The sequence below is a fragment of the Doryrhamphus excisus genome, chromosome 16, assembly GCF_030265055.1.
Source record: "Doryrhamphus excisus isolate RoL2022-K1 chromosome 16, RoL_Dexc_1.0, whole genome shotgun sequence".
Lineage (NCBI taxonomy): Eukaryota > Metazoa > Chordata > Actinopteri > Syngnathiformes > Syngnathidae > Doryrhamphus > Doryrhamphus excisus.
Window position 1 is genome coordinate 8,654,955 of NC_080481.1, and position 16,003 is coordinate 8,670,957.

Sequence of the window (16,003 nt, forward strand, 5' to 3'; positions counted from 1 at the left end):
CACAGCAGGAAGGCATTAAGGATGTGAAAGAGAACAAACAAAGACGTTGAGGCGGTTACGAGATGAGCGGTGCTAATAAAAACCAGACAGGTGTGGACTCATTCCCCATCCTGGGTTCAGCCCTCGGACACAGTTAGCAATGCAGAGACAAAGCATTTAGGAAAACAACATCCATGCCAAGTTACAAATTAATATTTTCGCCACGGACTTGGCTCTTGGTCAACAAGTCAGCTGCGTTCTATCCGCAGCCTTCATTAAATCGACACGTCGGACCAAACCACATGATGGACTGCAGAGGCAAACAAATGTGTCATCAAAAATTCCAGTGAGGGACGCATGCGGAAAAGTCAAAGTAACATTGGAAAGGCATCGGACCCAGCAACAATTTCAAAAACAAAATGCTAGTCGGGAATCTTCAACTCCAACCACTTCTGCCCGATGTTTGCATTTCCCTCAAACCTGAACAGATATTTCCTGGTAGTCATTGCCGTTTTCCTCGCACTTTGCGGCGTAATTTTGAGTGCTAGGCGCTAATTTCTGGGAGTGCTGTATATGTAATCGTGTATTTTGTTCCCTTTTTGGCACGTTTTATCCTGCGCCTACATACGTTATTTTTATTTGTCGTACATTTTTCCCTTCAGGCTTCTTTTTGGTAAAAATAGCAGATTATATCGCCACCTTTTGCTTTCGCATGACAGCTGACAAAGGTGTTTTTTCTGTAGACCTATATATTTTTGTTGCCCGGGATGTTTAAAAATACTACTTTATGCATGGACATTGCCTGAGGAGAGCAATTCATGTTGGCTGACTCATAAAAAGGGTTGCTGGCGGTTTGGTGGGCGGAGGCAAGGTCATTATTAGCACAGGAGGATTAAGTCAAGGGAAAATTAGTATAAATAAATGTAAAGACACTTCACATGCTTGAGCTCACAGCTCATTCTGACCTCTGACCCGCCAACTGACCCTGAACAATAAAAGCTAATTCTTAACCATCAGGTCAACTTGAGTGTGTGGGAGACTAAAGACTAAATCCACCTGGCCAATCCCAAATTAGCTTGCTCTTGTTGGCCCGTGTATGTCATTGCACTAACATAATTAGACACACACACACTGGGGGTGATGTTACCCCTTTTGGACAACCAGACGCGGTCACATGAGTTCACGTTTCACCATTTTGATGAGTCAGCTTTGCACATTCATTTGGTTGTTGCACTGAAACGACGTCAAGACCACACAGTCACTCTACCTTGATTGCTCAATGGATGCTGCTGCGTAAGCCGAGCTGAACAACAAGCACACAAAAAGGGAAATTCTCTCCATCGCCACGCTAAACACATGCTGCTATAATTGAAGCTGTGCAACTGTGAGTAATAACCTTGTAAGCTTTTACACAAAACCACGTCACTAAACGGGCCCATGTGAGGACATTGACCAAAACAACAGGGCCGCTGTTCTTCCACTTCTCACTAGAATGGCTTCTGGTCTTCCTAGTCTTGCCCTACTTTTAATGGGTCGCCGACTCCTAACTGGAAACGGTGTCAATTAAGGCTGCACATAAAAAACATTATGATCTTGATTTACACTTGCATGCCATTTACCTCTAGGAACCAGGTCGCTTTTTGGGCCACGCCCATAAAAAGTATACAAGGAAGTCATCAAAGTGGTTTTCAATCAGTTCCCGTCATAGCCCCACTTGGATCACATTTTTTTCATACCCCTACCCAATTTGATATACAGTTGAGAACCTTCATTCATTCATTTTCTACCGCTTTTCCTCACAAGAGGCGGGGTACACCCTGGACTGGTCGCCAGCCAATCACAGGGCACATATAGACAAACAACCATTCACACTCACATTCATACCTATGGACAATTTGGAGTCGCCAATTAACCTAGCATGTTTTTGGAATGTGGGAGGAAACCGGAGTACCCGGAGAAAACCCACGCATGCACGGGGAGAACATGCAAACTCCACACAGAGATGGCCGAGGGTGGAATTGAGCCCTGATCTCCTAGCTGTGAGGTCTGCGCGCTCAGTTGAGAACCTGATAATATTTAATAATATATATATAATATATATATATATGTATGTCCGTCAAATGAGCTATTAGCTCCTGTACTACATCCGGTTAGCACTACGCGATTGACCCAAACTACTAGCATGGTGGCGGACACTTTCTCCAATGAGCGTTACGGGCCAGGGTGAGTTGGCTCTACCGCTCTGGTTTCCCCCGCTGATGGCTCACACCACCGGTAGCCTGACTCTTGACTTTATTACGCTCATGAATGTACTAAGAAGTGAGTGAATGGCAGAAGAAGACAAGGAGGAGACAAATAATAATGTTAATGTTAATTCCCATTGCTTGCAGAATATTGCAGCTGTAATGTCAACGTCGTGCTAGACCTGAAAATTCAACCGTGTGTGACTGATGACACCAATGCTCGGGGCAAAGGTCAGTTTTCGGCCCTACACCGAGATGAAAAGGTAAATACCATCTGTGAGCACTGATACCGAACGTCTGCAGTCGTATGTGGGTGCAAAACACACACTTGGGGAAAAGACACAGTCACACTGAGACAAAGACGCGTGCACGTTCTCAGCAGCATTTTGCTAACACTGAGGATAAAAGGCCTTTGAGGAAGCTGGGAGCCTAATTAGGTTTTAATTGATTTTGAAGTGGGTCTCTATGTTATCCCCCCCCTTCGTCTCACGCTCTCCTGTCGTGGATTAGCGTGAGAGAGTGAGTGTTCCTCAGATGTGATTATTGACCTGTGTGCGCTCAGCCTCTGATGAATACATGCATGAGCGTCTGACGCGTCTACAGCACACACTTGACCACATTCCAGGACCCATGGCGGTACATTAATCCTCCGCCCGTACACCGAGACTCACTCAGGGTTTCCAAGCGCCGCCTCTGTCTCACTCCATCAACTCCCCGTCCGCAGCTTTCTGTCTGCCATGCAGAATATGTGTGAGTCTGCTCGGCATTCAGGAAGCCACCGTAGGGCACAATCTGTGTGGAGAGAAACTATCATGTCCACTGAGGGCCAGTAGAGGCCCACTAGTCCTGACATGTCTGCTCTTCCTCTCATATATCACTCCACCATGCCGCCATAACAACTAATTGCCTTTCACACCTTTGGTTGTTTGTTGGGGCCCAGGGAATTTTTCTGCAGGATGCAGCACTCTCCCACTGTGTGTGTGTGTGTGTGTGTGTGTGACCTTATGTGTAGTGTGAGCATATTCTGGTGTCATAAGCTGTGGCTTTATGGGCACAATGAGCAGCTACTTGTCATTTTCTCCAAGGCAACAGTTAAAAAACACAAGCAGTCCAGATTGATTTAATCACATTCCTTCTAAGACATCATTTGCTGTGGTTTCTTTTGTTTATTCAGCCTGCTAGAAGAGCTCCAGCTGCAGGAAATATAACTTTTGGAGTTAGTTGAGTATCGCTTCTGCTCCATTGTATGCTTTCCCGAGTCATCTTGCTCTCAAACAAACAGCAACACAATCTGCCAACAATTTGGGAACTGTCGTCTTTTCGCCTTCCGGTGACGTACAGAAGCAAAAATTAAGTCAGGGGTGCGGTGGGAGGTGGGGGGGTGGGGGTGTAAAGTAGAAACACACACACACTCACACTTTCCCTCCGCCCCTCTAATAAACCATAAGTGCCTCTGAAATATTAACAAGATGCTGGGAGAGAAATCCCAGCAGAACCCGAGGGCCTGCCATCCTCAATCTAGCCCAAAAACAAATAGCTCACTTCCTACTCATCTCTTCGCGCCTCAGATCCAGATTCCGCCGTCCATCATGGATATCTACTGCTGGCAGTTTGTGCTTTATAGGTTATCACATGGTTTGTGTCGAGGGCTGATACTGGCACGCCGGGGCATGATACTGAGCCTGATACCAGACAAACCATGTGATGATCTTATTATCACATACTATTTATTCATGAGCTTATTATCATGTACTATTTCATCAAAAGACCATTTTGTTTCCAGACAAACGCTGTGTGTTCACGCCCGTGTGCTGTTCTCTGATTGGTTGTTTCACGGGCACGATACCAGAGCAGCGCGCTCTGAGTGGACAGCTACAGGGGCTGATACTGGACATGGTTAAACTCTATATTTTATCAGTATCACTGCCCTGGGCTTTGACACAGTATCATTTCGGCCTTTTCCCGTATCATTCATGGGCGGTTTCTAGGGTACAGGGCCAATTAACACTGTAGTATGTGATAAGAGATGTTATAGCGTAGTGTTGTGGTGCATGTACTCCTGAAGGTAACACTTTCACATAAGAAACACGAGATTACATTAGTTAATGAGGAACGAACCGACCTAACCTTAGCCACTTCTCATTAGTTCCTCATTAGTTCCTCAATAACTACTCTAAATGAGTGTTCCTTAGTCATTAGTTCCTCATTAGTGTCTCGGTAACTTTTTGTGTACCTTGCTATAAAGTGAGACCAAACTGTGTATGGGAATATGGATTTTAGGCCATATAAAGTAGGAACCTACTCCATAAGCGTAGTGTACGTTTGATGGCATCTGCGCTTCAATTTATTGATTCCACTCTTCAATGTCTGGAAGAGTGACGGGAATCAACACAATAAGACAACGGTGACCATGATCTTGTCCCTAACGCAGTCTCCTGTCATATATTGACGGAGCCCAACCTGAACATGTGACCTTTGGTGGCTCTTCTCTCTCTCCTGTGACCGTTCTCCTCGTCTTTGCATGCCGTTTCTCCCTCCATCATCTATCGATCGGCCATTACAAGCCAAATACAGACATTGATTCGCCACCCCCCTCCCTTGGGAAGCTGTTATCATGCGTACACAAACACACGTTGATTGGAATACATCTTTAATTGTTCATCCCTCAGGCCAAATGTGGGACCAAAAGAGCCAATTCCATTCTTCCCAAGGTGGGACAAAGGGAATGACTATAGCTCGGTGAGGATTGTGATTCCGGAAGCTCCGATGTTTAATTCAGTTGAGTAAAAATAAAACAGGGCTTCCTCAAGCTGAGAGGAAAGGGAGGAGGAGGAGTGAGGAGCGGGAACAGAAAAGAAAGAAGGAGGAGCTTGGGAGAATCTGCCCCTCTTGCTCCTGGTGCAACCTGGAGCTCAACCATGGCAGATTGCATTAGAGATATGGGCCTGATATTTCATCTGGCCTTTATTACATTTAGTTCACATCAATCGGCTGGCAGCCCGGAGGTAAGAGCTTTTTGGCACGCAGCAGGACTCCCCCTGAAATGAAATCCTGAATTAAAGTGCCACCTCAGACATGGAACGCCTCCATACGACTTTAGAGATTTGATTGCTGCAGCAGTGCAACGCTTTGGCGGTACGGGGCGGGCCAACGCCGACACTTTGAACCCGCTGAGGGAATCTTGCCAGCTGGATATTAGCCTGAGCACAGAACTCTTACCGGGGCTGACCAAGCACTTCTAGGGGTGTTGGAGGTCGGAGGCTTCGGTGTGTACGTGCGTGTATTCCCGAGTACATCCGCTGCAAACACGTGTCGACGGCGTAGCTGTGTGAATTTCAGGTAAATTACAGTTGCGCTTCTCTCTGTAATCCCAGCTGTCACGCGGGTTTCTCTTTCTCGGGCCCCAGTGAGACGGGGAGCCTTCAGCCCCCCGCCCTTAACCTCAAGGAGAAGCATGAAAACATGCACAAATCTACTCCCCTGCTCACATGCGCTGCTGTGTCTAATCGTAAATCGCAGAAAGAGGACGCTACCCATGACGGCGCTAACGGGGGCGTACATGCACCTGAGGGGAGAGAGCATAACGGGTGTCAAAGAAGAGCAGCACATTTTCCATAAAAATAGATGCCGGCGTGATGCGGTATCTCTAATGGGATGGATGGAGGGAGCTACTCCTGCTAAAACTCATGCCTTCACAGTTACTCATACCCTTTGCCACCCACGCTCACATGCAGACACATCCAGAGAGAAGGGAGGCTGAGCGGGGGCGAGAGTAGAGGGCAGACCGAGCCCTACACCCCCCAGGCGAGTATAACAGAAAAAAACTTCCCTCCCCTCCAAATGCTCATAAAATTCTCAGCGGAAAGTGAAGGAGTGAGGGCATTTCATGTTCCTCCATTTCGCTCTCTGCCTTCCCGCCTTGGGCGGGAAGAAACATCCTGACACCGAGTTCATCAACAATGGAGTTGCTAAGTTGCCACGCTAGAGTGCTGCACCCGCAACACAGGAAGCTCCGACATCATAAAAATGGATGGATGGTAATAATTACAAAACATAGCCTCTGGTTGGTAGTAACACCAAAACTTCTATTTGAGTTTGCAGGTGGTCGTCGGGTTACAAACAAGTTCCATTCCGAAACTACCATGCAAGTCAACTTTTAGTGTAAGTCAGAACTTTATCAGATCATTAACTCTCACGCTGTTTCGCAACTATTTCAGTGGGAAAGCAAAATACAAAATATCCTAGCAATGTGTTGAAATCAATACACCTATTGCGGATCGAACCAGCAACCCTCAGTTCCGGGGACCCATACTATGGTGCATAGAACGTTACATGTAATGTTAAATTTAAAAATAATTTCCACCAGAAGGGAGTGACACTGAAGTTGTTCATTCATTATTAATGGGACGCTTTGGAAAATCCAATTATGGAACCGTGGGAATTCATATAAATCTCCTGATAGATGATGCAGTTGAGAAATGAAGTTGCTAAATTTGAAACATTGGGAGTATAAAAATGCTGAAACGTATAAATAGGGGGCTCAAGGATAGAACCAGCAACCACCGGGTTGGGAAACAACCTTTCTACTACCTGACACTCAGTTCACAAGACGAGATTATAGATGAGGATGGGTCTCAGAGAACGAGACGAGAGGATTTTAACATTACTTTTAAGAAAAGTACAATGAAGAAAAATGATGAAATACATTTTGCAATCTAAGAGTGATGAGTGTAAAAATGAAACATATAAATAGGGAACTCAGCAACCAGCAAAGCAAAGGTTGGGAAACAACCTTTTTACCTCCTGACCCATGTCAGCCTGTAAAAATGATACAATAATGGAAAATGATTTTCCACCAGTGGGGGGCACCAAATAAACTGCCCATCCATTTTCAATGGGAAAATATGACATTACAGTAAATATGGGATTTTCTGCGGATTGGTTTTGACTAGGAAAATGAAGAAAGGTGGAAGTCAAAGTAGATTTTATGCATGAAATGCATCTTCACAAAAAGCCTTTTCTCCCTTTTTTTGGTTGAGAACTGATATTTTGGTAATAGGCAAAGAACAAACTATTCCATTTGCCTTGATCAGTCAAAATGACCTTTTTCCGAATGAGAAATTGTGCCGCTTTTGAATCCCACGGAACCTTGTGACACGAGATCTTGTGACTATTAAGGGATGTTACTATTCCTCATCGTAGTCATGCGTGTGCTGGTAGTAGTTCCAAGTTCATCATCTGATAAACTTTGTATGTGTTTATACAATCCAACCCAAAGTCTTTCCTCCTCGGTCAGAGGACTAACCAGATGACTTGTATTACTCACATCTATGGGAAAGCAAAGTGAACACCAGGAACATCCAAACAGCTGGACCTTATTGTCTCATCCTCGCCTTCTCTTTGACACCCCTCAGCTAACCTTAATCTTTTCCTCCATCAGCTCTGTCTCCATTTGGAATAATTCTTTCCATTCAGCCTTTTCCTATTGTGACACGCATTCCTTGTGTGTTTCAACTGCTGAACTAAGGCGGCTACGAGCAGCTGACATGCCCCCGAGCTGGGAACTCTAGCTGGTAATTGCCCCCGGAGAAGTGCAGAAGGGGCCGAGATGTTTGTGGTTGCGTCCGCCGCTTTATATGTGTGTGATGCTGTTTGTTGTGAACCATTTCCTCCATAACAAAACCACAGTCCACTTAACAGCCTGCATAAAACTTGTCAGTACAATGAAAGTTGTACTTACAAGACCGTGAATGACAATAGTCTGTAAAAATATGTGTATAGTTAACGGCCCCCCCACATTCCCTGTCTTACTTGCAGTCCAGCCTCTCGATCTCAAAGTGGGGGTTGAAGTTGAGGACGATGCGCTGTGAGGGCTCTGGCGCTGTGATGACCCACTGGCAGTTTTGGTGAGGCGGGTACTCTAGAGGGTATCCCGGGGAGGTGATGTATCCCGCTTCGCTGGCATCAAAGATACCCCTGCATTCGGAGGCTGCCATGGAGAGGGGGGGGGCAACAACACAACAAATGAGTGACTTGTTATTAGTAAGGTATGATTAAATGAAGCCATTCCCTGTGTGCCTTTATAAACGCTACACTCATTATCTTGTTTCTTCTCCATAAAGATGTGAAGCAACAATTGAACAGTAAAACAAAGAAAGCAATTTGGGCCGCCAATTTGGAGGAAATTGGAAAAACTCGTCCATTGTGGATTCTCAATGCAAGCAGCTAATAAAACAATACAATATCATCACAGCCACATTCGGTGTTCGCAAACACACACACACACACACACACACACACACACACACAGAGCCTAACTCAGCCCCTTCCACACCCAGGCTCTTATCTTCCCACACCCCCGTGGGGAGCATTCTCCAAGTGTAATTGTCGCTCCAGCAAGCCAATCTGCAAACATTAGAACACATTCTCCGATCCTATCGCGCTCTCCCAGGAACAATAGCCTGCCAATGGCATCGCTCGGCAGGCTGAGACAGGAAGTGACACACAGACGGCCTGTCTACCAGGGCTCTGGGGGTCACCCCGAGTCTGTAATGAGAAACTAACGCAACAACAAAGTCGCCTTTCTCTGCTCTTGCGCTTGGCGTTATCACCCAGAAACACGGCAAACACACGTGCACATACAAAGAGGAACATGTATATAGCCGTCCCGTGTGCATCTTCGTGGACAATAGCGCTTTTATTATTGATGCATTTCAATGGATTTGCAGACATTATTAGTTTTTTACAGGCTCCCGGCCGATAGGCATTCTCCATGACAACGATGGGGGTCGAGGGGGGGGGGGGGGGGGGTGTCGCTGCTGAGGTTCTATAGTAATGAAATGTATGGTCTTGAATGTAAAGTGATACCATGAATGATGTTTATTGGCAAAAGAAGAGAAACAGCTCTATAAACGATACAAATAGCCAAATAGCTGGTCCAACCACTCAGCTAGATCGCTTCTTGACATAAATGGGTTGATATTCTTGCCTGTCTCATAAAAAAAAAGTTTATGAAAACAACAATAAAGGAAGTGGGAAAAAAAGGAGCACCACAGGCTTGAAGTGTAATAGACCCTTCAAGCGTTGACATTTCCGCCGCCTATTGTGCTTAAAAGCCACACTTAAGATTCTTTGACATTTGAAAGAGCTGAGATGGATTTCTTTGAGGAGCGAAGCCCACATGTACGAACGTACATGCCTGCCTGGCACAGACAAGCGAAAATACTTCCAGAACAAAAGTAGTGACATTTTTCTTGGTTTATGTCAGTGTGTGTGCAGATTGGCTATAGTTTCCAAGATACAGTATTGGGTAAAAAAAGGAAATGTATGCAAAATAATGCAAAAACGGTAGTTTATCAGAACGTACAGTGTGTTTTAAGCAGTTTGGACATAAAATATTTTGTTTTTATTTGCAGAAATCTCTCTCTTGGAAGTAAACAAATACATGTTGTAGGGAAATTTCATGAACGGTCGCAAAAATGAACTTTTGCATGAGATTTTCTTGGAAAAACGGCAGAGCAGATAATTATAAGCAGCTGGTGGAAAACCAGCCTAAAGTCCTACAAAGCCGTTGGCTGCAATATGTCACTGAAGATACACTTTTTCTCTAGATTACTTTCTATTGAACTGTGGAGAAGTAAGTGATGAGCACAGGGAAGGATTCCACCAGGACATTCCAGCTATGGAGAAAAGATATCAGGGAACGTGGAATCCATCTATGCTTGCTGACTACTGTTGGAATGTGGTCAGGGATGAGCCTACTGCAGAGTAGGAGAGACTAAGATACTAAATCTTGGGATAGTTTAGCTTGTTTTTCATAAGATATTCACTCACGTGATTCATTCATTCATTTTCTACCGCTTATCCTCACGAGGGTCGCGGGGGTGCTGGAGCCTATCCCAGCTGTCTTCGGGCGAGAGGCGGGGTACACCCTGGACTGGTCACCAGCCAATCACAGGGCACATATAGACAAACAACCATTCACACTCACATTCATACCTATGGACAATTTGGAGTCGCCAATTAGCCTAGCATGTTTTTGGAATGTGGGAGGAAACCGGAGTACCCGGAGAAAACCCACGCATGCACGGGGAGAACATGCAAACTCCACACAGAGATGGCCGAGGGTGGAATTGAACCCTGGTCTCCTAGCTGTGAGGTCTGAGAGCTAACCACTCGACCGCCGTGCCGCCACTCACCTGATGTCTTATAATAATTTTTTTTTTATTTTGCGACTTAAATATTTTCAAAATATAGGTATTTTTAAGCAAAAATCCCTAAATCTTTTGCTTAATGAGATTCAATTTTGATGTAAATTAATGAAATATCTTGAATACATTAGCTAACCAGCACAGTTATCAGATTTAGCCGCAGATCGAGTCCAAACATTTGTCGACCAGTGTTTGGGGTAAACGCTAGGCATGCATACTCGAAAAACCGCTGAGGATCTCAGTCCAAAGGGATCGGGAAGTTGAAAGATTCCAAAAGATGGTGGGTGATGTAAAGAAAAACACATACAGACGTGTGTACCCACGTCAATCAGTCTCCACATACGTACATACGCATTGTTGGGAAGCAGAGGACTATAAATGTACGAAACTGTGTGCAGATTAAACCATGCTGGGAGTGTCCTGCAGCCTCGGCACTTTCCCCTCACCGGGGGAAGATGAGGAGGCAGTGCACTACGGATAAAAGATGGATTGAGGCAGAAAGCGAGGGGGGTAGATTGATCGGGGGTGGAGGGGTGATGCAGGACAGTGAGAGAAAGAACACAAACGATAGGAGAGTGAGTGCTGCTCATTACGACGTGTTGCTAACCAGCAGCTCCTGTACACACTGTGCCCCTCGGGAAACCCGGTAGTTTAAATCTGCTTCAGTCTCAGAAGTATTGTCTGTGTGTGTGTGATAAAAATGACTTCCACGTTTAGTTATGTCTGTTGTGGACTCATTAGATTGACTCACAGTTATTTCCTGAAGATGAACCATAATTAAGAACACTCTTTGGCAAAGACTGAGCCATGTGACCAGTTGCACAATCTGTCCTCCATTAACTGGCGTTTCTGTTTACGCGGCATAAGAGGGATTGTGTATTTAACTTGTTGCGTGAATTCATACTCATAGAAGTGTCATTGTGTGACTGATGAGAAGCATGGTTCCCCCCTGCTGGTGGACATTCCGCTTACTCGGGTGCTGGTTTGGTCAACCTGGTGGTTGCTGGTTCGATTTATATTTATGCGTTCAACATTTTTATACATGTCCATTTTTTATTGTGTAGTTTCTTTTGTCAGCTCACTACACATTTAGGACATGTAAGTCATTTTATGCGACAATTTTCCCCTTGAATATGAATGGATAATGTCAATGTTGTCATTCACATCTTTATGTGGCCCCGTGGCGGGTTATTTAGCAGGGCTTTGTTTAGGCATGTGATTTCATGGAAAGATACAGTCTGTTATGTGGAAAGCAAAAAACATTTGGGAACCAGTGAAGTGTGTGTGTGCATATCCGATAAAAGCCAGACATCTCTGTAGAGTAGCCTCCACCTTTATCTTCATTATCTGCAGAAGTGTGCATATATCTGCATATATGACGAGCAGCTCTGGTGGTTGTGTGTGCGTTTCTATTAGCCGCCTTATCTGGGAAGGGTGGTGTAAGGCGCTGGGATAAGCAAGCGAGTGGTGAGGGGAAGGCTGATAAATCCCTCCATCATTCCCAATGTAACCACCCTCCCACACCCCACCTTAATTAAAAAGTGCTATCACCCGGAGTGACGGAATGAGAAGGGCGAGTGAGCAGCGCTCATCCATTCAGTCCAGAGTTGAGTTTAATCTCAGCCATCCTGCACCAGTCTGGATTGAGGGTGAGGATGAGGAGGCTGATGAAGGGAAGTCCACATCTCCACGGAAGCTTTATTTCCCTTTTTCCACACAGCAAATAGTATTGCAGCTTGTTCAGTCATTTGAAATGTTTGAGGGGATTTTACTCCCTTTAGTGACTAACAAAAGCCACATTAAGAAGAGATCATGTCTTAAAAAAAGAAAATCCTCAACCCCCGGCCTCGGTGTCCATTCTTCTTCCTTTCTCGTCTTCCCTCCCTAAGAGGATAAGGACCTCATGCTAATCAGCTAAATGCACAGTGGTGCCCATTGTGATCGATGGTTCAATGGATCAATCGGGTAAACAGATGGTTGGGGTGCCTGCAGGGTGTGGACTAATCCTAAACACTACCTGACTGCGGTGTCATATCTCCTTCTTTCCCCCGTGTCCTCTTTTCTCAGCGTGGCAGCGTCCGAGCGGCAACACCGAAGCGCTTTTCAGAAGACAGACTTCCCCGAGTCGACAGCGGCGAGGGACAAGCGTGAAGAATGACAATTTTGCTGCGTGACTCTGGTGATTTGGTTCCACTCTTGTTCTTGAGGAGCTTCCAGCTTTTATTTCCTCACAAGGCTAACTCTTTAACCCCACTTTTGAATTACAATCAATCCAAAACCTCTGTGCTCTCATCTCAGACGCTCCCCGAGAGGCCATTCAAATAAACCCGTGTGAAGGAGCTAACTCTGGTTTATTTATGGAGATCTTTTTCATTTCAGCCCAAATGTGGCAGGCTGTTTGCATGCATGCATGCATTGCATAGCCGCCTGGTATTGAACACACCACATAATGCTGAGACCTGACCTTGTTTTCACAGCTGATACCTCTGAGGCTGAGGTGGATTTTAAAGATTCAAAGTGCGGCTGGGGGGAAGACGTGAGGTAAACAACAAACACAGCAAAAAAAAAAAAAATCACCCTGAAGCTAGCATTTAAAAAAACAAATGATTAAATGAGCAGAGAGCCAACGCTGGGAGAAAACGATACCATAGGTGGAGGCGCCGCACACCCGCCCACTCAATAAACATGCAAATGAGCTGCTTAATGGTGTGAATATTAATCCTGGTGGTTCTGGCAATTAATGTACATGTCAGCGAGTCAAACTATTGTGATTACAGCACAGTAATCTTGGTGAGGAAGTGTCCAGCCATGTTTCTATCTGAGAAGGTTTATCAGTACAGTCGTTTCCACACTGGTAAGAAGCTTCCCAATGACAGGTCAAGCTTGAGAGGGCATCAGACACTTTCCACATTTTACGGCAGGCCTCCTGCTGAAATCGGCCTTTCAAGAGACTCTGATGTGCATGAATTCACAAGGGGGCAGTGTGTCTGTGAATTCCTGAACCCTGATCTGCTCTGTCTCTGTCCGTTTTAACGCGGCGACCCAGCATGCTTTGATGTTGCCCTCTGGCATGAACAGCCCCGAGCTTCTCCGTCACGTCTCAGTCCTTCATGTTATGGTGTGGTGGACACTGCGCATCCAATCTCCACACGCACAAATTTCTCTCCACTCCACTCGGTCTCCAGGCTGACCCCTTCCCGCCTCTCCTTCCTGTGGCGTCTACGTGTAATGTGGCTTTGGAGGCAGTCTCTTGGCAGGGAGACACAAAAAGGAGGAGATGGAGCTTCTTTGGCCCATTACTGCCAAGAGGTCCACATCTGTCTACCATCAACGGGTGCGCAGGCAGCCAGTAATCACACACACATACACATCAAGAATCCAAAGGGACTGTTGATGGAACAGGTAGCCAAAAAAGAGGAAGAAGTGGTGCCATAAAGACGCAACAGTTGAAGTCAATGAGATCATGTACTTCCCACTTCTTCTGGTGACTAACAGCTGCATTCCTTACAAGGAGCCTCAATTTGAATGGTTTCAGTGAATTTAGAAACACACATACACACACAGGAGGAGGCAACTTGAAAAAAAGTTTTGAAAAAAAGATGACTGAACAAGCCATCTTTGTGATGATGTTGATTTGGGGTGACACAGAAGAAAGCAGTGATAACTAATGCTGCTAAAAAAATGAAAATAATACACTATAAATACTGTATTATTGTTGTTATTGGTGTTCCATTGAGTGCAAGCCTATAAATGACTACTGCTACATGAGCTGTTACGCACGCTTTTGGACAGCATGAAGTGCTTTGTGTTGTTTTGAAAAACTAGTGGCAGCCCTTCTGTTCTCCAAATTAAAGTTTTGATGTGTATTTTCTTTGACCAGCGACCCCCCCCCCCACACACACACTTATAGACAACTTCAAGAGTGTAAAACCAGTAGAACTCACCTTCTTCTGCCCTGACCCGAAGCCCGACATGACACACTGCCACTAGCAATCCAAGTAGCCAGCTCACAACATCCATCTCGTATGATGAGAAAAACTGTAGACTTTTTACTAAATTAGGCCAAAAAATGTCCTCCTCGGCGCTTTAAGATTCAATGTAAACGAGTTCAATAATCCCACGGCGCGTGTTCAGTCACCATCGATAAGGCTATACGTGACAACCACATGTCACAACACCAATATAAATGAGTTTTTGGTGCAGCCTGTTGCGCAAAACAAACGTTAAAACCATCCAAAAAAAAAGGCGAGCAGACTCCCGGCGTGTGAGAGTCAAGAGGCTAAGCGGAGTGTGGAGTCCACAGTGTCTTGGTGCGCCTCTCTGGTCCCCGCGTAAAAGTGCGCACACTGGGGATCTCCGCTCTTGAAAACAGACAAGCCCACAGTGTCACAGTTGAAAGCGGCGCGTGGAAAATAACGCGTGCCTCTCTCTGTTTTCAGCTCCGTCCGGTCTCTGCTGTGCAGCCAGCGTGCGTCCTGGGTGCGTAACTGGCGTGTGTGTGCATGTGGTCGAGCGACTCATCCCGCTTTGAGCCGAGCAGCTATCGCGTTACAGTCGCTTCGTCTTAGCCCCGCCCCCTCCACACCATCGCTCAATTTAGGGAGGAGAGAAAGAGAGAGAAAGGGGAAGAGGGGGCGGGGGGAGACAGTGCACCTCCTCTCGCACATATAGAGACGCATCCCTCTCTCATGATCACAGCGCAGATAGGAACCCCTCCACGCCCCCACTGATAAGACCTCCTAAAACACATTGTCCTATAACGTCAACATCTCCCAGGGCGGTTTGCATAGAGTCAGATGAATGATTGAAAGAAAAGAGGAAGGATGGGGGTGGGGGTTTACTGCCCAAATGGCACACCTTCACTATATGGAGCGCATTAACCAACCGCACCAATACCAAAGCCCTCAACCCATTGAATCAGCGTGGCACACCTCAACCCGGCCCCGTCCTCGCCCTGCAATCAGCGGGCCTAAACACAGAGGCAGCCCGTCTAATGACACAGTAGTGAGCCCAAAATAATCTGCTGAGAAAGTCCTGCCCATGTGCCGTGCCTACGGCTTGGGTTACCGTGTAATAGAAAGGCCCGGCTGCATAATCAAGCTTTGCTAGCATCTTTATTTGTATCAGGAAAAGTGTGTTTTTTCCCCAGAAGAAGCGTTGGGAGGCCTGGTTGTACAGTTTGGGATTTAATCCACTCTTCTAAACTCATAGCGTACTTTCTGTCGATAAAAGACGTAAAGACGTACTTCCCTGCAGAGACAGTCATGCAATGCAAATGAAAAGAATGCCCTTGACAGAAGGTTGCATGACAAGTGTGTGTCAGTGTTAACCCCCGCCCCCACCCCACCCCACCCACTCCTAAGGTTGACTAGATGCCATCAACTTGCAGCCTGTCACTCACTTTTAAGCCCACCTCTTGCCCAAGGGAGCTGTCAGATGTCACTCTGAACGGCTAATATGGGCCTTCTGGTGGTGTTGTGGGGTGGGCCCGCGGTCCGCGCTGGCATAAACCAGTTCATCATCTGTACTGCTGAGGGGAAGGGGGGGTGGGGGGGCTGTTCTTCATTTAAC

General features: G+C 46.0%; 1 protein-coding gene across 2 annotated transcripts in view; it reads right to left on the reverse strand.

The window, feature by feature from the left end:
* nrp2a (neuropilin 2a) overlaps window positions 1-14,953 on the reverse strand; it is a 53,246-nt gene extending 38,293 nt beyond the window's left edge. For both annotated transcript variants that reach the window (XM_058051073.1, XM_058051074.1), the window contains exons 1-2: window positions 14,377-14,953; window positions 8,034-8,211 (exon numbers count right to left, since the gene is read on the reverse strand). In XM_058051073.1, coding sequence (XP_057907056.1) covers window positions 8,034-8,211; window positions 14,377-14,452 — 254 coding nt within the window. In that variant the 5' untranslated portion in view covers window positions 14,453-14,953. The remainder of the gene's footprint in view (window positions 1-8,033; window positions 8,212-14,376) is intronic.
* Between the last annotated feature and the right edge of the window lie 1,050 nt (window positions 14,954-16,003).